At 38.1% G+C, this 21,808-nt stretch overlaps 1 protein-coding gene across 2 annotated transcripts in view; it reads left to right on the forward strand.

The window, feature by feature from the left end:
- The first annotated feature begins 2,264 nt into the window (after positions 1-2,264).
- LOC127453446 (SWI/SNF complex subunit SMARCC1-like) overlaps positions 2,265-21,808 on the forward strand; it is a 37,429-nt gene continuing 17,885 nt past the window's right edge. The window contains exons 1-21 of one of the 2 annotated variants that reach the window (XM_051719785.1): positions 2,265-2,490; positions 3,280-3,399; positions 3,583-3,668; positions 3,817-3,898; positions 4,035-4,127; positions 4,223-4,292; positions 4,459-4,528; positions 7,289-7,364; positions 7,540-7,665; positions 7,947-8,062; positions 8,612-8,739; positions 13,042-13,101; positions 13,188-13,225; positions 13,407-13,525; positions 13,680-13,751; positions 13,905-14,018; positions 15,734-15,887; positions 15,993-16,103; positions 16,217-16,276; positions 16,708-16,966; positions 17,098-17,259. In XM_051719785.1, coding sequence (XP_051575745.1) covers positions 2,305-2,490; positions 3,280-3,399; positions 3,583-3,668; positions 3,817-3,898; positions 4,035-4,127; positions 4,223-4,292; positions 4,459-4,528; positions 7,289-7,364; positions 7,540-7,665; positions 7,947-8,062; positions 8,612-8,739; positions 13,042-13,101; positions 13,188-13,225; positions 13,407-13,525; positions 13,680-13,751; positions 13,905-14,018; positions 15,734-15,887; positions 15,993-16,103; positions 16,217-16,276; positions 16,708-16,966; positions 17,098-17,259 — 2,302 coding nt within the window. In that variant the 5' untranslated portion in view covers positions 2,265-2,304. The remainder of the gene's footprint in view (positions 2,491-3,279; positions 3,400-3,582; positions 3,669-3,816; positions 3,899-4,034; positions 4,128-4,222; positions 4,293-4,458; positions 4,529-7,288; positions 7,365-7,539; positions 7,666-7,946; positions 8,063-8,611; positions 8,740-13,041; positions 13,102-13,187; positions 13,226-13,406; positions 13,526-13,679; positions 13,752-13,904; positions 14,019-15,733; positions 15,888-15,992; positions 16,104-16,216; positions 16,277-16,707; positions 16,967-17,097; positions 17,260-21,808) is intronic. The other variant, XM_051719786.1, reaches the window with a different exon arrangement.

The following is a 21,808-nucleotide window of genomic DNA, read 5'->3' on the forward strand; positions in this document are numbered from 1 at the left end:
GCCCTGTGTCAGCTCTTCAAGCGGTGACCACTTATCAGGCTTCAAGTCAAAGCAGTGTTTGCCCCTTGGTGTCAACTCAGGATCAGAACACGTGTCAGTAACTGGCCAGCGCTGCTCCAGTAGTCTCTCCATCATATAATAGGTGCTGTTCCACCAGGTACTGACATCTTGGATCAGCTTATGCTCATGGCATGTTCATCTGCTGCTGCTTTTCCTAAAGCTTGATATTGGCCAGTTCACTTCTCCTAAAATCTTCAACCAAGCTCCTTGCAGCTCCCAAAGCTTTGCAGATGCTGGGCTCTTTAAGAGAAGCTGAAGTGTGTGTCCAGTACAGCAGACAGAGACCCAATTATGTTTGTCTGCCAGCAATTTCATTGCGGCAACAACATTGGATCCATTGTCATGAACGATTGCTTTTATGTTGGTTGGTAAAATGTTGAACTTTGCAACAACCTCTTCCAGCCATGTTGCTATGTTGGCACCAGTATGTCTTTCTTCAAGAGGCATTGTTGCAAGGGTGAGAGTCTTCATTTGTCAGTCTTCAGTGATAAAGTGACATGTGACACCAAGGTATGCTTCTGTAGCAATGCTCGCCCAAATGTCAGCCATCAATGCAAAGAAGCTTCTTGCATCTTGAATGGCTTCTTTTACCTTTAAACAACCAGAAATTTCCAGTGAAAAGCTTTGTAAGTTTTGAATTTTACTTTAAGATGATCAATTTCACCTCTTTCAGTGGTTAAATTGTTGTTCAGTCATCTTTATTGTCTTTATTTTAAAATCTAATATGTTCCTAAAACACGTATTGTGTCCTCAGGTGTAGGTGTATGTATACCTTTTGAAAAGTTTTTTCATATTTCTGTTCCATTAAACTTATAAAGTGTGTTCTTGATGGCAGGATATATCCAGGGTTGAATGCGTAAACCATTTCACGAATGCCTTGTCCTTCCACCATGGAAGGTGGTCTCATGTTCTTAACTATCACCAGAACTGACTCCGTAAGAGTCGACGTACAAATATTTATTGTACAAGTTCTCAAATCCAAATGTGCAAGCTCTCGAGTTTTGCTACTGATTTACCTTCATAAAAAACACATAAAGGCAGCATAAAAGTAATCCATAAGACTCCAGTGGTTAAATCCATGTCTTCAGAAGCGATATGATAGGTGTGGGTGAGAAACAGATATTGCAATATAAAATTTTTAGTTAATATAATATTTTTGTTTACTATAAATTCTCCTCCCTGCCCAGTATATGGTGATATGCATGAAGAATGTAAATCACCAAAAACAAAAGAAGAATGTGAGAGTGAAAGTTAAAGTGGAGATTGATAGTAAAAAAGGACTTAAATATTTATTTGTTTCACACCTACACCGATCATATAGCTTCTGAAGATATAGATTTACCACTGGAATCTTATAGATTACATTTATGCTGCCTTAATGTGGTTTTGGAGCTTCAAAATATTGGTACCCATTTACTTGCATTGTGAGGGAGCTGAGATATTCTTCTAAAAATCTTTGTTTGTGTCCAGCAGAAGAAACAAAGTCATGCACATCTGGGATGACATGAGGGTGAGTAAATGATGAGAGAATTTTCATTTTGGGCGAACTATCCCTTTAACCGGTCCACAAGCATAATGGACCACACTTAATAAATAAATATTCTTCTGCTCTAGCTTCTGTACTGTTCTGGCTTGTTATGCTCCTCATTTGTATGTCACTTTGGATAAAAGTGTCAGCTAAATGACTAAATGCAACATTAAAAACATTTATAGACTACACATTGTTGTCACTAGATGGCACTACGACTTTTTCCTAGATCTGTAACTGTCTGCCCGTCTAATTTTGTGCCTACGATATTGTGTACTGAACATTATACAATGATTAGCTCTTTACAGAAAATGTAACTTACACAAAGCCTTATGAAAATAAAAAAGGCAATTAAACCTTGTGTGCATTATGCGCATTGCTCCTTGTTTTAAGCTATTTTGAACTGCTTTTAAAATCAAGATTTCTTATTTTACAAAAATCAGTTTCTTTAAAAACAAATGTGAAATCTGCAAGTTTTTAAATGAAAAAAAAAATAATAATTTTGTTGACTGTACCTTAAACCTATTTAACAGTCTTTCTGTAAGTTTTGCCAAATAGAAATACATTCTCGTGTTGTTGTCTCGTCCCGTTTCCTAACCCTTGGGCATCTCGCGAGGTTTCCTTCAGCCAACGACTCTAGCGTCGACCGTTGCGCAGCCGCAGTGTCATTTTAAAACATTTTGCACTGACTAGCCTCTATCGCAAATAAAGAAACAATGGCGACGGCGGCGACTGCAGCGGGCGGAACGGGCTCCGGAGGACCATCAGCCGGCCAAGCGGGCGCAGGTGCTTCGATCGGACGGAAAAAAGATGGAGGACCTTCTTCTAAATTCTGGGAGAGCTCGGAAACGGTGTCCCAGCTGGAGACGGTTCGCCTGTGGATCGGGAAACATTACAAGAAGGTCTGCAGCTCGCGCGGTGTCCGTTGAATGGGGCGCGCGCGTCACACAATGGCTCCAAGAAGCGGCACGCGCTCTTGTTTATAGTTGAATCATGATTACAGTTAATTATTCGAAGCTATTGAACCGGAATAGTCGTCTAGATAATGTCTAGGCTCCAAACTGGAGTTATGGTCAAGAACCTTTGCTCTTGGGATGTTTTAAGTGTCAATGTTTTGGGCTGTCGTGTTAGCCCATGGCTAACGTTTGTGTTGTGAGATGCGCGAGCTGGTGACGATGCCTGTGTTTGAGAATCTAGTGAGCTGCCTACCTAGAAAGCGTTTTCGGCATCATTTTTTGGGGCATATTTGTCCCTCTTAACAAAATCATCTGATCAACAACTGTGTCATTGGCACCTGAGGAGTTAGTGACCCTGAGTCTTTCTCTGTTGTTTATGCTAAAGTTTGTTTACGTTATCTTTAACGTTGTCTATTATCAAAGTTAAAAAAAATACGCCATGGTACTAACATATGCAACATGTAGAAGAATCCATGGTAATGACATGGTACATTTTCAAAACTCATTGTTAGTAACAAGGTGCTTAAATATTTCATCGTTTCTCCGTCCATAATTTCGAAACGCACGTGTGCGTTGTGTAAATCAAATCGCGAATAGTGGATGATAGTTGTCTAGGTAGATATGATGAGCTGGTTAATTTCATCTGCCCGCATAAGTGTCTAACAAAAGTGCCCCTTAATACGTTTTTTGATTAATCTGAAGCTAATGTACGCATGCATTTGTCTTGTTCTGCAGTATGTCCAAACTGACTCTCCTACAAGCAAATCTTTGACTGCACTGGTGGTGCAGTTGCTGCAGTTTCAGGAGGATGCATTTGGGCGTAGGGTCAGCAATCCTGCTCTCACCAAGCTACCTGTAAGTCTGCATGTGCATTTTAAGCAGTTCCTGCGGGGTTAGCTGTTATAAATGTGGTCTTGATCTTACTGCTCTGTGCTACAAGTGACATGATAGATAATGCCACATTGTTCAATTGATCAAAATACAGTGTAATAGCACACCAATGGCAAGTTTCAATATTTATGTTATCTGCAATTCTAGGCCAAAATCTTTCTGGATTTCAAACCTGGAGGAGCACTTTGCCACATTCTTGGATCTGCCTATAAGTTCAAGAGCGAGCAGGGCTGGTGAGTGAAATCTTGTGAAGATGGGTGTGAAAGAGGGGCGGGATGATGAACACCGACAGCTTTTGGATCAGTTGTATGCCGAAGAAGTTGATGCAAAAAATTTTTTTTAATGTCATCACCTATAAACTATTTACCTGTGTTTCTTCAGGAGGAGGTTTGATCTGCAAAACCCGTCCAGAATGGACAGAAATGTTGAGATGTTTATGACTATTGAAAAGACTCTTGTTCAGGTAGAGATCGTTCTGCTGAGGACCTCACAGAAGTTGCCCATTTTGAATATGATTCATTGTAACTGCATTTTTTAAAATGTTGGTTTAGAGTCTTGCCCTGTATGTGATGAATGCAATATCTCATTTTTATCCACAGAACAACTCTTTGACTCGACCAATTGTGTATATTGTGTCTGATGTGGAGCAAAAGCAAGTCAGTAAACTCAAAGACATCATCAAGAGACATCAGGTAAAAAAAAAAAACAGTCCGGAATCGTCCGGTTCGTTTGTATTACATTATTTGTAGACTATTTCCCTGATGTTGTGTTTCATTCTCTCTTCAAGGGAACCATCACTGAAGATAAGTTGAAGGCCACTCATATCATTTACCCCTCCCCAGCCCAGCTGGAAGAAGGTTAGTGTTTGATTTTTTTTTTTTTAAATTTTATAGTAAACAAACCAACTGTATGTTATGAATGACGTCAGCCACCAATGTTGTCTTTCCTCTACTATTTATTTTCAATTGAGCTTATAATTGGAGGTCTCCTTGAAGAAAACATAATTCTGGTTCTGTCTTTCAGAGGAATGGCTGCGTCCTGTTATGCGCAAAGACAAGCAGGTGCTGGTTCACTGGGGCAATTATCCTGACAGGTTGGTAATGCTGCATATTAGGGGTGGGCGATATGACCAAAATCTTACATCACAATATTACATTTTTTATATCACGATAACATAGGTATGGGAATATGGCAATAAAATAAAATCTTGATTTTTATCAAACTTATGGAAGATTCATGATTCGATTTCTTTTTATTATTTTTTTATTTATTTTTTTTTTCAACTTTTAAATGTACTCCATCATGGTTCAAATTGCATGTTCTTTATTAGAATGCAAGGCAACCTGGTTCTTTTCATTATAAGAAACAAAGGTGTGCAAGAAAAATGTACAAATGCACCACAAGGGGAAGTTATCAACAGAGTGTAAATGTGTATGCCTGCATGATGGACTAATCTGAGCTACAATCACACTGTGTACAATCGTACTGGGAATTTTACCACTGTCTTTTATATCAGTCTCCATGTTATTAACCTGTCACGTTCATTTGGAGAGCGCCACACACGTGCAACTGATCAGATCGGGAGCGGAATTAAGACAAGCGCTATGAATTATTTTTCTCTTCCTTATTCAGCCTTTGGTGGATTTCTTGATGATAAAAAAAAATTTGTGTCAAAATGCAAATTTGAATTAATCGGAAAAACCGCCTAGCCCTACGATAATGATATATATCACAATATAGTTAAATTAAAATAAATACATTTAAAAAATCAATGAAAGTTGGCTTATATTAAATAACTATATTGTAATGCCTATTATTTAATAATCCAGTCATTTAATTAAATACTTTATAAATGAAAATTACTAACTCTTATGTAATTTTCTCTTTATTTGGAACTTGACAAACATAGTCAAAGTTAAAAATTAAATAAATTTGGCTTTAAATCAAACTTACTATAATGCTAAATTTCACATTATGGCACATGTCAGTCTGATGTTGTTGACTGGTATTATTATTATAAACTTTCCTCAAGAAACACGACATCTGAAAGCAATGCAACAAATGAAGGAATCCATGAGTTAAAAAAAAAAAAAAACTTAATGAGGCTTGTAATGATTTATCATCTCAGTAAAAAAATATTTGAATATCTGAAAGCAAAGCTGGTTTGTTTCCTAATATCTAACATCACTCGAACTGAATTTTATTAAGGGTGATGAAGTGTAGTTTAAATAATTCGCGTGGCAGATGAGACATTGTTGGCGCATGACACATTATTTTAGCCATCTTCCTCAGTGTTGGTTAGAATGTCATATGTTTGAATTTCTCCATAGTGCTTTCAGGTATAAATAAAACTCTGTAGAATTCAAATGGGTCACGCAAGTTTTTAAGTTTGTGCCGCGATATACAGCACAAGTGATCCCGCACTGCGTTCTACTTCCTGTAGAGCGCAAACGGGCCAACTGCTAGACTCACGCGCACTTTCTTGCTCCAAGACAATCACGTGAAACACAGCTGCATGTGTCAGATGAGAAGTATGTTGAGAAAGCGAGATGAATGTCATTGAGTTTGCTTAGGCAGCCCGAAAGTTTGATTGGGTGGCTGCCGAAAAATGGTCAGTCCCTGAAAAACCCTGTTTCTTCCATTTTCTCAGTCTCACGAGAAGGCGCTCTGCCTTCCTTCTCCATTTATACGACAGTGGCTGCATCCGAAAACATGAAAATACTGCCTTTGGAGGCTGTATACAGAGACAAGATGAAAATAAGGTGCTTTTCAAACTGTTTGGAGACCAGTTTCCTTAAGAGTTCCATTTATTCAAAACAGCTCTCAGTTAAGCCATTAACTGATTAGGAAGCAAGTAGGGATGTAAAAAATATTTAATCGATAATATCATGATATCGATTATATCGTCAACCCCCTGCTGAGGGTCATTGAATATTTTTGCTTTATTGATTTTGCTTTAAACATTAAATTTATTGAAACACGAAAAACTTAAAGGATATTTAAATTCAAACTGCACTTTAAGCGGAAAAAAAAAAAGCAATTAAAATAATGAAGTGATAAAAAAATTCTTATATAACCACCAAATCCAAACATTTACTGTCTCCAACAGCCCCATTTGCCATCACGCAAGTATTCGTCTATGACAGCAGGTGGGAAATTACTAATAGCCTAAAAATTAAGAACTAAAGTAAATTCTAAATGTAAAGATAATAATAATAATCATATTTGAAAATAAACCATTACCTATAGGTTTTTTTTATGCCCAGGACATGTGTTGCATGTAATAAGTATGCACTGCTCCATACAATCGGTTTCTGTGCTAGAATGTTCAGCGAGTTAAGCTTGTACCTCTTGGAAATGTATATATGCCAATGTTAGCCACAGGAAGTGAGGAATGAGTGTAGTTTCAGGAAGTGAAAAAAAAAAAAGGATACTGCAATTGAAATATTTTAAAAATGTATCTGCCATAATATTAATGCGTCATGATTTTAGAGGTATAGTTTATCCAAACAAAAATAAAAATAATCTGACATGCAATCGCTTGAACACCATAAAACACTTTTTTTTTTTTTTTTTGCCTTCTAAACCTTGAAAAAATATTTAGCAGAATGTCCAAACTGCTGTTTTCCATACAGCAAAAGTGGATGCTGAGGAGAGCAAAAGCGACAAAATCATACATATAAAAATGGTGTTTATGTGAGACTATATCCCTCAATAACTTTGTGTGCAAAACAGACTGAATAATGTTTTTGGGTGAACTTCCTTTAAGAGCAGAAAAGCTTTTATACTGAATGGTTCCTGTCTGTTGTTGATCAAGGTTGTTTGCACATGGCTTTGTTTTATATTTTTGCAGTTATGACACATGGGTATCAACAAGTGACATTGATGGAGATGTTGAGGATCCACCAAGCTCTGAGAAACCATGGAGGGTGAGAGGGTGTTTCAGTAAACAATTTGCATCGTCAAGCTCAGAGACAGACTGAGAAGTTCCTAAATTACGTCCTTTTTCATTCATCGAAAAACCTTACAATGTGAAGTGATGCAGCCCATCATCAGGATTACATTTTCCAGATTTTCGCTCACTACGCTCTGTGATGCCCTCAGGTGCATGCTAAATGGGTCGTCGACACAGATGCTTTCAACGAGTGGATGAATGAGGAAGATTATGAGGTGGATGAAAACAAAAAGCCTGTTAGTTTTCGCCAGCGGATCTTCCCAGGGGAAGAAGTGGTAAGAAATGAGCAGCCCACTTATTAAGTAGATATGGTACTCATCCAGATGTCCGTTTATAGCCGGATCTCTGAGGTCTTCTTGGCAGGGTTTGTTTTGTCTGTGTCTGTCAGTCATCCTTTCAACCTTTTCCTAGCTGCTTCACCCTCATGTACCTCACCCTCACTGCCTCACCCACCCAGAAATCCCCTCAGCACCTCCCTCCCCCTTGTGTAAGACCGTTCCATTCTCTCATTCTCTCGCTCTTTCTCTCATCCTTCACCCTCCATGGTTCTGATCAGTCTTCCCGTACACCCGATCGCAAGGAACGAAAGTCCCTGGTTGCTGGCAAGAAGAGGAGACGCTCTCCCTCCCCACCCAGCACCCCTGCGGAGTCTCGCAAAAAGGGCAAGAAAGGGTAACTGTCTCTCCTACTAGTGTGATGACAAATTCCTGGAAAATTTGGAAGAGTATGTTATTTTTTGTAATATATACTTGGATATATTTGGTAATGAATTCCATTTAAACATCAGATATTTTTCTATTTTATTTAAATCCTAATAGCCTACATATTATCACAAAATATGACTTGATACTAATTTAATTTAGTATTTTTTAATTTGTGAAAGTATTTTACTTAAAGGGCAACACTTTTTTTTTTTATGCCCTCATAAAGGTAAAAAATGCCCATAAATATCAAATCCAGAGGGCAAAAATTGCCCCTTATTAAAAAAAAGTTAATTACTGACCCTGGTTGATACCTTCTTGCATTGCATCGCTGCTTGCATATATAGCATTTGGGCCTAACTCTGAAAACATAATTATGGGCATTTGTCAAATATTAGTTGTGTAAAGTCTGGTATAAGAAGTTTGAAATTATCATACTTAATCTTTTCAAAGTTAGTCCTGGTCTCTTATATTATAGGGACTAGTTAGGTTTAGAGGCTTACCACTTTTCATCAAACAGGAATCCTGGATCACAGTGGAGGCGCCGTGGACATCAAAATGATGATGAGCAAGATGAAGACCTCACGAAGGACCTGGAAGATCCCTCCCCTGTGCCAGGAATGGAAGAGGTTACACTGTCAAAAAATGGTCAGTCGCTTTGATTAATTGGATCTCTTGACAAGTCCCACAAACTTTGCTGGTAGCGTGTTGCAGCCTAGATCTGGGCTGGTAACTGAAATGTTGAATGTTTGAACCTAACAAAAAATCATCCATGAGCTATCATCATTGTGCAAATGAGCAAGCTACTTAAGGGTCAATTAACCCAAAAACATAATTTCTGTAATTTCCTCATCTTCATGTTGTTCCAAACTCTGATTGCTTTCCTGGAAAACAAAGTGATGTTAGCTAGTATGTTGGGTGCTGACAGCCTAAGTCACTACTCACAGCCCTCTACATTGCGAGTAAAACACTCGCATATGCAAGTAAATTTCAGGATATTCAGCTAAAATATGTCTGTTATTAGCCACTGGTGAGTAAATATTAACATTTCACTTGCCAGTGATTGAGTTGTGTAGTGTCAAAGCACAGAGATCTTTTTCCTGCATGCTGTCTCATGAGCGCGCAGGAAATGCGTTTGTGTCTCATTCAGTTGAACTCTGAGCATCTCATGGAACTGCACCACAAGTGTCACCGGAGCAGCTCTCTTGAGAGTGCGTGAAGATGAACCGCTTCTCAAACGCTCTGATGTGAGCACCGTCTACAGAGGCTCGTGCCAAATTCCTGTGAAAATATAAACGAGATATAAACTTATTAATTTAATAGTGAATGCAAAGCTCTCCAGTTTCACTTTAATTTAATGACTATGAAATGGCAAATGTCCATGGTCATTGCGGGTTCATTCACGCAGTGATAAGATGCCCACCTATTCTTTTTCTGTGGAGATGATAAAATGCAAGAAACAGAATCTCAAAGTCTTCCTTCATGTGAAGTAAAAGCTTGTGGTTTTTTCAGAGAGCCTTAAAATAATGTGTGAAAGGTGAAGAATTTAAGGCAGAAATATTTTACTATTGCATAATATAATATGTAATATAATATGGTAGATAACTGAAAATGTTACAAAATCTGACACAAAAGAAATATTTTTTTTTTTGATACCTATAATATTTAATTATTTTAAAATGTATGCTTTTATATTTAATTGTCATTCATACGTTTTTGAAGCTTTAAAAGAAAATCATATACCATTATTTTATTATATGACCCAAGCTAAATTTGAATAAATGATTTTGTGTACATGAAACACACAGTGAATGGGAGAATGCCATGAACTATGCGGTTTTGGGCAAAATATTCTCAAACGGAAAGGATAGGATAGTATTTTCACATGGGCTGGTATGAAGAGTGACATTGTAATGCATATTTATCTTTCTTTTTGTAAAATAAATTGTTAAATTACACGATAATTTGATTGAAAACTGTGCATAATGTGAATCAGAGATTGAAAAGATGGCTATCGCTTTTACTATGTCTTGAATCAATAAATAAATACATTAACGTTCAGTTATTAGCTTTAATTCACCTTGGAGCAAATGTAGGTGTCGTTGCAGATGTTATGTTCATTTGGGAATGAGGGCTGACAGTTTAATCCAGAACATGTTCTTCTCCAGATTTATTTAAAGATTATTTAAAAAAGAGAAAGAAAAACACTGCGTGTATCCTCTGTGGGTAACTGTTGTCGCTATTACAAATGACCAAGCAACAACGTGTTTTACATTTTTTTGGATTATTTTGGTAAAATCTCGCTTAAAAGTACTCAAACACATATTACTCCTATAGGCTGTCATTGGAAAACAGCTAACGTGTGTCAGAGTAATGGCGGCAGGGCAACAGTTGCTAAGACAGGATTGAATTGACAGGGTTGTCAGAAGCACTTTTAAGGCAGGGCATAGTGAAGGGTCAGTTATTTGTTTGATAATTAATCGTCAGCCAAATTTCATAATTGTGGCAGCCCTCTTTTTATTATTAGGTTCCAACCTTGTGAATGTTTTGTAAAAATGTGCATGAATTTTTATACAGTGTATCATTATTAAAAATGCAATTTCTTGACATCATATAATTGATAGAATGTGAAATTTGTACATTTTGTACTTTTTTGTAAAAAGCTAAAATGTGATTAAAATAAGGCTAAATATAAAATAATACGTACAGTGTTGCACACTATATTGCGTGAAGTCATATATATGAAGAGGCCCCCTTTCTCGGTTTGCTTCATATCTTTTCCAGTTGCATTACTCTAGCATGTCATCAAAAGTCTGGCGAGTAAAAACTAAAATTTACTAGCCAATGGCGATTCTTTCTGCAACATGACCGTAGAGGGTTGACTCGCATTGTATGTAGAAAACATGCAATGAAAGTGAATGGTGAATGAGGCTGTCAAAGCCTAACATATCCTCCTGTGTTTCAAAGAAGAAGAAAAAAATCAGACTGGTTTAGAACAACATGAGGATGAGAAATTTCATTTTTGGGTGAGCTATTGCTTTAACTGCAGGTTACTCCAGGAGGTCTGTCCCATAATAAGGCCCCAACACACTCATGGAAAAGTTCTTCATTCTTTGCTCAGAGCCAAAACAATGACATACTGTTTGCGAACATTGAGACACCACCCACACTACTTGGGGAGGCATTAGAAGTACATTTAAATATGAGAACACTCAAGACTACAGTTAAAGTCAGAAGTTTACATACACTTAGGTTGAAGTCATAAAATTTTAAAATGCCTGAAGGTACAATGTTCATTTGTACAAACAATAATACGCAAGTATAAACACCATGGGACCACGCAGACATCATACCGCTCGGGAAGGAGACTCATTCTGTCTCCTAGATATGCAAAGTGCAAATCAATCCCAGAACAACAACAAAGGACCTTGTGAAGATGCTGGAGGAAACAGGTAGACAAGTATCTATATCCACAGTAAAACGAGTCCTGTATCGACATAACCTGAAAGGCTGCTCAGCAAGGAAGAAGCCACTGCTACAAAACTGCCATAAAAAAGCCAGACTGCAGTTTGCGAGTGCACATGGGGACAAAGATCTTACTTTTTGGAGAAATGTCCTTGATGGTCTGATGAAGCTAAAATTTATCTTTTTGGCCATAATGATGACCATTAATATGTTTGGAGGTTTGCAAGCTGAAGAAAACCATCCCAACTGTGAAGCATGGGGGTGGCAGCTTTGCTGCAGGAGGGACTGGTGCACTTCACAAAATATATGGCATCATGAGGAAGGAAAATTATGTGAATACATTGAAGCAACATCTCAAGACATCAGCCAGGAAGTTAAAGCTTGGTCACAAATGGGTCTTCCAAATGGACAGTGACCCCAAGCATACATCCAAAGTGGCAAAATGGCTTAAGGACAACAAAGTCAAGGAATTGGAGTGGCTATCACAAAGCCCTGACCTCAATCCGATAGAAAATTTGTGGGCAGAACTGAAAAAGCGTGTGCGAGCAAGGAGGCCTACAAACCTGACTCAGTTACACCTGTTCTGTCTGGAGGAATGGGCCAGAATTCCAGCAACTTTTTGTGAAGTTTGACCCAAGTTATACAATTTAAAGGCAATGCTACCAAATACAAAAAAAAAGTATGTAAACTTCTGACCCACAGGGAATGTGATGAAAGAAATAAAAGCTTTAATAAATAATTCTCTCTACTATTATTTTGACATTTTACATTCTTAAAATAAAGTAGTGATCCTAACTGACCTAAGACAGGGAATGTTTTCTACGATTAAATGTCAGGAAATGTGAAAATCTGAGTTTAAATGTATTTGGCAAAGGTGTATGTAAACTTCTGACTTTAACTGTACATATAAAACATCAACTAATATATGTGGGGGTGTAAATCGCAAGTTTCGTCACAACTCGATCTTAGCCAGCTATCCGATATTTGCAAATACCTCATAGTCTGCCATGATCCGATTTCGATTCAATCGATATTACGATATTATGTGCCTATTTTACAAAATAAATTACATTTATTATCTCACAAATGCAACCAAAATTTAATTTGAATATTTTGAGCTCTCTGAAAAATGCAAATCCAATATACACATTGGGATATCCACAACAAATTTTTGGCCAGATTTTGTTGTAAATGACGTCACACACGTTTGTTCTTCGATATCGTAGAAATTGTGCATGGGCCTTAAACATACTTAGTCACTTTGGATAAAAGTGCCTGGTTAATGTCTACCAAAACAGTTTGAATATAGGTACGCTAAATTCAGCGCATGGCTAAAATAGACACTCTGGGTCTTACTGCCAGCAGCCCTAATTTCATTGTCCTAATTTACACTGAAAGCTTTTAGATGTTATTGCATTGGAATGGTCTGTCTGTCTGCCCTCCCTCCACTGCTCTGCTTGATGTTCTCTTCCTGTCTGTCTGCAGTCAATCAAAAAAAGGACAATGAGAACACACCAGTAAAGGGCGGAACAGTTGCTGATTTGGGTAAGTAATTTTCCTCTTATTTATGAAATAAATACACGTTGTTAAAGATGCTGTCAATGAATAAATGTATTTGTTTTCTGTCTTAGATGACCAGGAATATGATTCTGTAGCATCTGGTGGCAAGGTAGACTGTCCTTGCACTTTAATCCAATAATTGTTTTTAAACAGTTTCTCTCCTTTATTAAAAAAGATGCATGGCCGTATTGTAACAGCCCAGGCTTTTACCAATAATTCTTTCTAAAATAGTTTTTGTCTCTGTTGTAATTTGACTGGTTCTGAAAGACTGTACAACTTACAATTGACAGGATGATGAAGAACAGGGCAAAACAGAGGTCAATCGTCTGATCGACTCGGAGGACAATGTGACTGAGCAAACTCATCACATCATTATCCCCAGCTATGCCGCATGGTTCGACTACAACAGGTATTAAATCCCTCTGGGCGTGTGACTGTTTTACTGCTTTCCTATGAGCTGTTAATTTTAAAGGCCAACATGATTTTTCCACATTGTTCATCTTACCTTGTGCAAGCATTTGCTCTGTGTTCTGTCCCATAACTTTGCATCATTGTTCTTCCAGTATACATGAAATTGAGAGGCGTGCCCTGCCAGAGTTCTTCAATGGCAAAAACAAATCTAAGACTCCAGAGATGTAAGTTTTTAGTTTCACTGTGCATAAACCTTTAATTCTCTTCAAAACATGAATTACATTTTCACACGATTATGGTCTAATGATCCCTTTATTGCTTTTTTGCAAATCTTCTATACATTTGTTTCACTTTCATTCTGTTTAACTCTTGATCAGATATCTGGCTTATCGGAACTTCATGATTGACACATACCGGCTGAATCCTCAAGAGTACTTGACCTCCACCTCCTGCAGGAGGAACCTCACTGGAGATGTGTGTGCTGTCATGAGGTGAGAGTTCTTACTTACAATCTGCCCTGTGATTAGTTGTTATAATATTTAGGGCTGGGACGATTCATCGACGTCATCGATTACAGAAATACGTCGATTTGCATAACATGCGTCGGCGCGTCGCAATGGAGTAATTAAAATGGCAGCGCCCGGTTTAAGTATGGATTCCCCTGAAGAACAAGCTGCAGCTAAAAAAAAAAACTCGCCCATGGTCATCTAAAGCGTGGGAGTATTTTAGCCAGAGACCCGACAATGTGGTGCTGTGGAAGCTATGCAAATTAGAAATGACTTATCACAGCAGTACAACCACCATGAACGAACACTTGAAGCGAAAGCATCCCGGAGCACTTTGTCAAGACGGCAGCAAGGCAGCACCATAAGTCCTGTTTACTTTTTGTCCCCACCCAAGTATGACATAGTAGTATTACAACACGTGTTTCTGTTAGTAGTAGTCGCTTTAAATTGATTTTCTAAACGTTTCCTTATCGCCCCCATGTTAAAAGTAATTTCTTCTCCGCTGCTAACGTAGGGTGACCATACGTCCTCTTTTTCCCGGACATGTCCTCTTTTTCGGACTTTAAAAAAGCGTCTGGCCGGGATTTCTAAATTTGCGAAAATGTCCGGGATTCGGCATTAGTTGCATTATGATGTGCGTCTGGTCTAATACTTCATTGTGTGTGCGCGCATATTTGCATTGCTTTAACCCCTCTTTGTAAGTCCTGCCTTCTTGCACACCAATTGGTCAATTATAAGAGGCTTGCAGCAACTATTGGCCAAATACCTGCCTGTCAATCTCTCCGCGAACGTGCAAAGCGCTGTTGTGTTCGGCATCAAGCAGTTGCTTGACAGCAGCAGCAAATGACAGCTGAGTGGAAACAATGCCCAAACGAAAGTGCAAATTTGCAGAAGATTTGCACAAAAAATTCCCATGCTTTCGTCCAGGTCGTGATCCGTGGGAAGCAGAATGTATGACGTGTAAAGCTGGCACTTATGTGTCAGTTGCTAATAAAGGTGCAAGTGCTTTAGAAGCACATATTAGCTCTGCGAAGCATAAAGGTCAGCAAAAGGTGAAAGTTCATCAGGTAAATTAATGGACTACTTTTTGCGACGAGATAAAATTATCACATTGCTTCATTTTCCATGGCCATTCAAAATAATACTAATAGTAAATGAAGGTACACTCATGGCATCAAATATTTTATTTTAGTACATGGACATTCAAAAGAATGTTGGAAATTTTTATATATTTATGTTATGCCAAGTGTCTTTTTCACTGTATTAATGTTTGCATTCATAGTAACACAGTTTTTTTGTTGCAGAATAATGCCCTGCAGTGCACACTTAGTTTCTTGTACATTTGTTTGTGTTTAAGAGAAGATGATTTAATAAAATATTGAAATATTAATGAGACAAGTTTTTTATTAATTTTGGGTTAATTAATTGTTATATTAATCAAGTAATAATTATAAAAAATCTTTAGAATAATCAGCAGATTTGTCGATAGATTAATCGACTAATCGGAAAAAGAATCGTTAGATTAATCGATAAAAAAAATAATCGATTGTGCAGCCCTAATAATATTAAAACGAGAGACTTGCATAACTACGCAAACCAGGATTATTTAATTTGCAATGTTTAGATTTTAGTTCTATAGAATACATCTTCCTTATGTACATGCAAGTATGTTTATCTTGCATATTGTCTGTTTCTCCCAGGGTGCATGCTTTCTTGGAGCAGTGGGGACTGGTAAACTACCAGGTTGATGCAGAGAGCAGACCCCTCCCTATGGGCCCTCCACCAACCCCACACTTTAACGTACTAGCTGATACTCCCTCCGGCTTGGTGCCGCTGCACCACCGCCCTCCTCAGGTGAGACTGGGACAACTTCCATTTTGGTTCCCAGAAGCACATAATTTTAATAAGTTTTCTAGTGAAATGATTGCAGTGCAATAAAGTCTCAGCTGCTCTCTCCAGGTTCCCTCTGCACAGCAGATGCTGAACTTCCCAGAAAAGGACAAAGACAAGCCAACTGACCTGCAGAACTTCGGCCTCCGTTCAGATGTATACACAAAGAAGAATCCCAAGGTAAGTGGCAGTGATTCTCTTGCCTGCTGTCAAACCTTACTTATAAAAGTTATCATTACTTTAGTATCTATCATAGTTCAAGATGTGATAATTTATGCTGTTTTTCTTTACAGGGTAAAGGAGCCGCTGGTGGCAGAGAGTGGACTGAACAAGAAACTTTGCTTCTGTTGGAGGTGAGATCAGACTCCTTCATATCTTTTTTATTATTATTTATTTATTTATTTATTTATTTATTTTTGAGCATTTGTTCAATTGGCATGCTGACAGCTTGCCAGTTTGCATGATAAAACCTGTCTTGGAAAAATTGCAACTTTAAATTCTTCCCCTTTAAAACACTGCCTCTTAGCCATACTTTTGGAAAACAATGTTTTTAGAACCCTGCATTTTGTTCTGTTCGGTTGCGTGCCGTCTAGTTTTTAATCTAGCATTTTGTAAAAGGAAACATTTTTCACGAAACCTGCCTAATTACACAGGCTTGCCTTTAGACAGATTAGTCAACTAGTCATTCAGGCATCGATATTGAAAATGTATGGTTTTGCAAATCCCTTTTTTGTACCTTTTCCTTCTGTCTAGTCTTATATTTAAATTGTACTGATATTTCCAGGCTCTGGAGATGTATAAGGATGACTGGAACAAGGTTTCAGAGCACGTGGGCAGCCGTACGCAGGATGAGTGCATCTTGCATTTCCTGCGGCTGCCCATAGAGGATCCATACCTGGAGAGTTCTGAAGCCTCGCTAGGTCCTCTGGCTTACCAGCCGATACCCTTCAGCCAATCAGGAAATCCTGTCATGAGCACTGTTGCATTCCTCGCCTCTGTGGTCGACCCACGTGTGGCAGCTGCTGCTGCAAAGGCAGCTCTGGGTATGTTTTTACAGTATTCTCTGCCAATTATGTTGCTTTTATAGCTGCTAGACAAAAGTATATTCAGAATTATCGTTTATGTACGTAGATGCCTGTATTTTGATAGCATTTTGGGTCATTTGCGCTTGTAGAGGAGTTCTCCCGTGTGCGTGAGGAGGTGCCAATGGAGCTGGTGGAGGCGCATGTAAAGAAGGTGCAGGAGGCAGCACGCAACACAGGAAAAGTGGACCCTGCATTTGGCCTTGAGAGCAGTGGCATTGCTGGCACCGCACCTGAGGAGCCAGAGAAGACAGGTAACAACTTGCATACAGTGAAGTCTGGAATCTCTAATGGGATTCTGAATCCAAATACCGTTCACAGACTGTGTGGCAGGGCTTAACAAGAAGCATGGCCTGCTGGACTGGAGCTAGTGTGAGAGTGTTTCCAACCTGTTGACAGAACTGTCACTTACCTTATCAGGCCAGTTTTGGCATTAAATCTTACATTCATTGGTCTTGTAGTGTTTTTTTTTTAAGGAGTAGTTCACCCAAAAATTAAAATTCTCTCGTTTACTCACCCTCATGCCATCCCAGATGTGTATGACTGACTTATGCTGAACACAAAATCTCAGCTCTGAAGGTCCTTAAGATGCAAGTCAGCATGGTCGAAAATTTTGAAGCACAAAAAGCACATAAAGGCAGCATAAAAGTGATCCATAACACTTCAGTGGTTAAAGCCATATCTTTAGAAGCGATATGATAAGTGTGGTTGAGAAACAGATCAATATTGAAGTCTTTTTTTTAATATAAATCAATTTCATACAGCCCTCCTAATAGTTAATCATCTTTTGTTTTTGGGCATTCATATTTTTCATGCATATCACCCCCTACTGGGCAGGGAGGAGAATTTATAGTAAAACAGGACTTAAATGTTTTTTTTTTCTTTTTTTTCTTCTCACCCACACCTGCAGGTGCATCTCAATAAATTAGAATGTCGTGGAAAAGTTCATTTATTTCAGTAATTCAACTCAAATTGTGAAACTCGTGAATTAAATAAATTCAGTGCACACAGACTGAAGTAGTTTAAGTCTTTGGTTCTTTTAATTGTGATGATTTTGGCTCATTTTTAACAAAAACCCACCAATTCACTATCTCAAAAAATTAGAATATGGTGACATGCCAATCAGCTAATCAACTCAAAACATCTGCAAAGATTTCCTGAGCCTTCAAAATGGTCTCTCAGTTTGGTTCACTAGGCTACACAATCATGGGGAAGACTGCTGATCTGACAGTTGTCCAGAAGACAATCATTGACACCCTTTCACAAGGAGGGTAAGCCACAAACATTGATTGCCAAAGAAGCTGGCTGTTCACAGAGTGCTGTATCCAAGCATGTTAACAGAAAGTTGAGTGGAAGGAAAAAGTGTGGAAGAAAAAGATGCACAACCAACCGAGAGAACCGCAGCCTTATGAGGATTGTCAAGCAAAATCGATTCAAGAATTTGGGTGAACTTCACAAGGAATGGACTGAGGCTGGGGTCAAGGCATCAAGAGCCACCACACACAGACGTGTCAAGGAATTTGGCTACAGTTGTCGTATTCCTCTTGTTAAGCCACTCCTGAACCACAGACAACGTCAGAGGCGTCTTACCTGAGCTAAGGAGAAGAAGAACTGGACTGTTGCCCAGTGGTCCAAAGTCCTCTTTTCAGATGAGAGCAAGTTTTGTATTTCATTTGGAAACCAAGGTCCTAGAGTCTGGAGGAAGGGTGGAGAAGCTCATAGCCCAAGTTGCTTGAAGTTCAGTGTTAAGTTTCCACAGTCTGTTATGATTTGGGGTGCAATGACATCTGCTGGTGTTGGTCCATTGTGTTTTTTGAAAACCAAAGTCACTGCACCCGTTTACCAAGAAATTTTGGAAGTCACTTCATGCTTCCTTCTGCTGACCAGCTTTTTAAAGATGCTGATTTCATTTTCCAGCAGGATTTGGCACCTGCCCACACTACCAAAAGCACCAAAAGTTGGTTAAATGACCATGGTGTTGGTGTGCTTGACTGGCCAGCAAACTCACCAGACCTGAACCCCATAGAGAATCTATGGGGTATTGTCAAGAGGAAAATGAGAAACAAGAGACCAAAAAATGCAGATGAGCTGAAGGCCACTGTCAAAGAAACCTGGGCTTCCATACCACCTCGGCAGTGCCACAAACTGATCACCTCCATGCCACGCCAAATTGAGGCAGTAATTAAAGCAAAAGGAGCCCCTACCAAGTATCGAGTACATATACAGTAAATTAACATACTTTCCAGAAGGCCAACAATTCACTAAAAATGTTTTTTTTTATTGGTCTTATGATGTATTCTAATTTTTTGAGATAATGAATTGGTGGGTTTTTGGTAAATGTGAGCCAAAATCATCACAATTAAAAGAACCAAAGACTTAAACTACTTCAGTCTGTGTGCATTGAATTTATTTAATACACGAGTTTCACAATTTGATTTGAATTACTGAAATAAATGAACTTTTCCACGACATTCTAATTTGAGATGCACCTGTATAATTTCGCTTCAGAAGAAATGGATTTAACCACTGGAGTCGTATGAATTACTTTTATGCTGCCTTTGTTTTTTGTTTTTTTAAATATTTCTAGTTTTCCTGAAGTTACATATATGCTGTGAACTGTTCAGTTAGTTTGCAAGATTAATTTAATTCGTTTTTCTAAGAAAAACAACATTTTAATGAATATTGTTCTGATACATGTACATTGCTGGACAAATGAACAAGATCATGTAAAAAAGCAAACTGTGGTTGTAGCTCAGATGACCCCTTCTTGTCTAAGTGGGTGGCTCTTGGTCATAACAAGCTGCAGTATGGATTAGACTAAACTAGTCAAAAGTCTAACATTGACTACATTTACATGGACACCAGAAAGCGATTATTGCAATAAAACAGCGTTCCTGTTTACGAGCACTGTATAAGTGGCTTACACTTTACTCCTGTATATTATTTTTTTAAATTTTTGGATTAATTCAAATTTATGTTTTTGACAATTTTATTTATTTTTTTATCGTAGAATCAAGGTTTTGCATAAAATATTTGCAGATGCTGTAGGTGGATACACTGTCAGTCCACCAATGGCTGAATATAAAAGAGAAAAACAAACGTTCACAGCACTTGGCTTGATGCCGCCCTCAATCTGATACGCTGAACGTGTGGAAATATGCGCGACTGCCCGCTCCAGTGTAACAGGTTAACAACATGGAGACCGATATAAAAGCCAGTAATATTTCCAGTACGATTGTACAGTGTAATTGACTTCGCCCATCATGCATGTTTACACCAGCATAATCAAACAATAACCATGCTCTGTGTAAGTTGTGAAATCATGAAGCACTAAGCTACATTTTCTGAGATTTCAACAGAAATTTGTGTTTATAATAAAGTGTTAGAACATACGTGACAGTTATGGGCGCTTCATATCAAATCATATAATGGATAGGCTATAAATGGGAGAATCATCCACATCTTCTTTTACCATGATGATTCAGATAGCTTGCTAGTTAGTGCTTTGTTCTGTGACGTGTTTCAAATGTACTGCATTTATAGCCAACCTTTAGTAAGCAAAGTGATAATTTTGACAAACAGCAATATTTCATTTTGCTGCTCTGCTCAGTGTGTACCGCGTGCTCACAGCACTGACTGACGTCATTATTTTAAACTGAGCTTCTTGCGTTTTCAACTACATTGAAATTTTTCTGAAATCTGGACTCTATCTGCAGGTATTTATGGTTATACATACAAATTGACTGATATACTAAAAATGCTTTCTAGATAAACATGACTTTCTAGGCAACTTTCTAGATGGACTTGATTTTGAAATAATACCTAAATTAGGTATTTTGTAGTTTTCTTATTTTATACTATTATTTCTGAATATCAGTGTTATTTTAAATAAATTAGATTGTAATTTATTTTACTTTTACGCTGTTGACAACTTTGTTGCACTTTTTTTTTGTACATTTCTGTTACACACTTTTGTTTTCTATAATGAAAAAACTGTAGATTTTTCTAACCAGGTTGCCTTGCATGCTAATAAGGAATGTTATTTGAATCATGTTGGAGTTACTTTTTTTTTTAAATACCTTTTAAATGTAGGAAAATCTTAAATCGTCTTTAAGTTTGGAAAAAAATTGAGGTTGTATTTTTTTTTTTTTGCCATATTGCCCAGCCCTACCGTATATATGTGGCTCAGTCAGTAAATGGCTTTCTCCACAGCAATGTAATTTTCCTGTGACGCTTGTGTAAATAACAAGCATAGGATACTAGGAAGACTTTGCTTTTATATTCTCCGTTGCTTGCTTTATTTCCAGTAACCTTCAACAGAATTGCACTGCAATAGTGGAGTTTCCCTCTTATGGAAGACTCTGGGATTTCCCCAATGTATGAGCGCATACGCAAACGTGAGGGGCCGTCAATATTTTACATTGGTGTGTATAAATGGGTGTAGTTTATAGTGTATGTGATTCCCACTGGACTCCCAGAAATGTTGAATTTTTTTCACTGTGTTGACTTGTTGGGTTCCATTATATGACGTTTGTTATCCTGTTTAGTTCCACACACATGCACTCTTCAAACACCCGTCAGAACACCGCTTATGCATTTACATGGCCATATTAAGCTGTGTTTTCCAAGAGAAACATGGTTGTTAATCCATTAAATGAGGTTCCTCCTCATGCCATCCCAGATGTGTATGACTTTATTTCTTCAGCAGAAAACAAACAAAGATTTTTAGAAGAATATCTCAGCATTGTAGGTCCTCGCAATGCAAGTGAATGGTGATCAGGCTTTTCAAAACTCCAAAAAGGA

Source organism: Myxocyprinus asiaticus, chromosome 15 (assembly GCF_019703515.2).
Source record: "Myxocyprinus asiaticus isolate MX2 ecotype Aquarium Trade chromosome 15, UBuf_Myxa_2, whole genome shotgun sequence".
NCBI classification, from domain to species: domain Eukaryota; kingdom Metazoa; phylum Chordata; class Actinopteri; order Cypriniformes; family Catostomidae; genus Myxocyprinus; species Myxocyprinus asiaticus.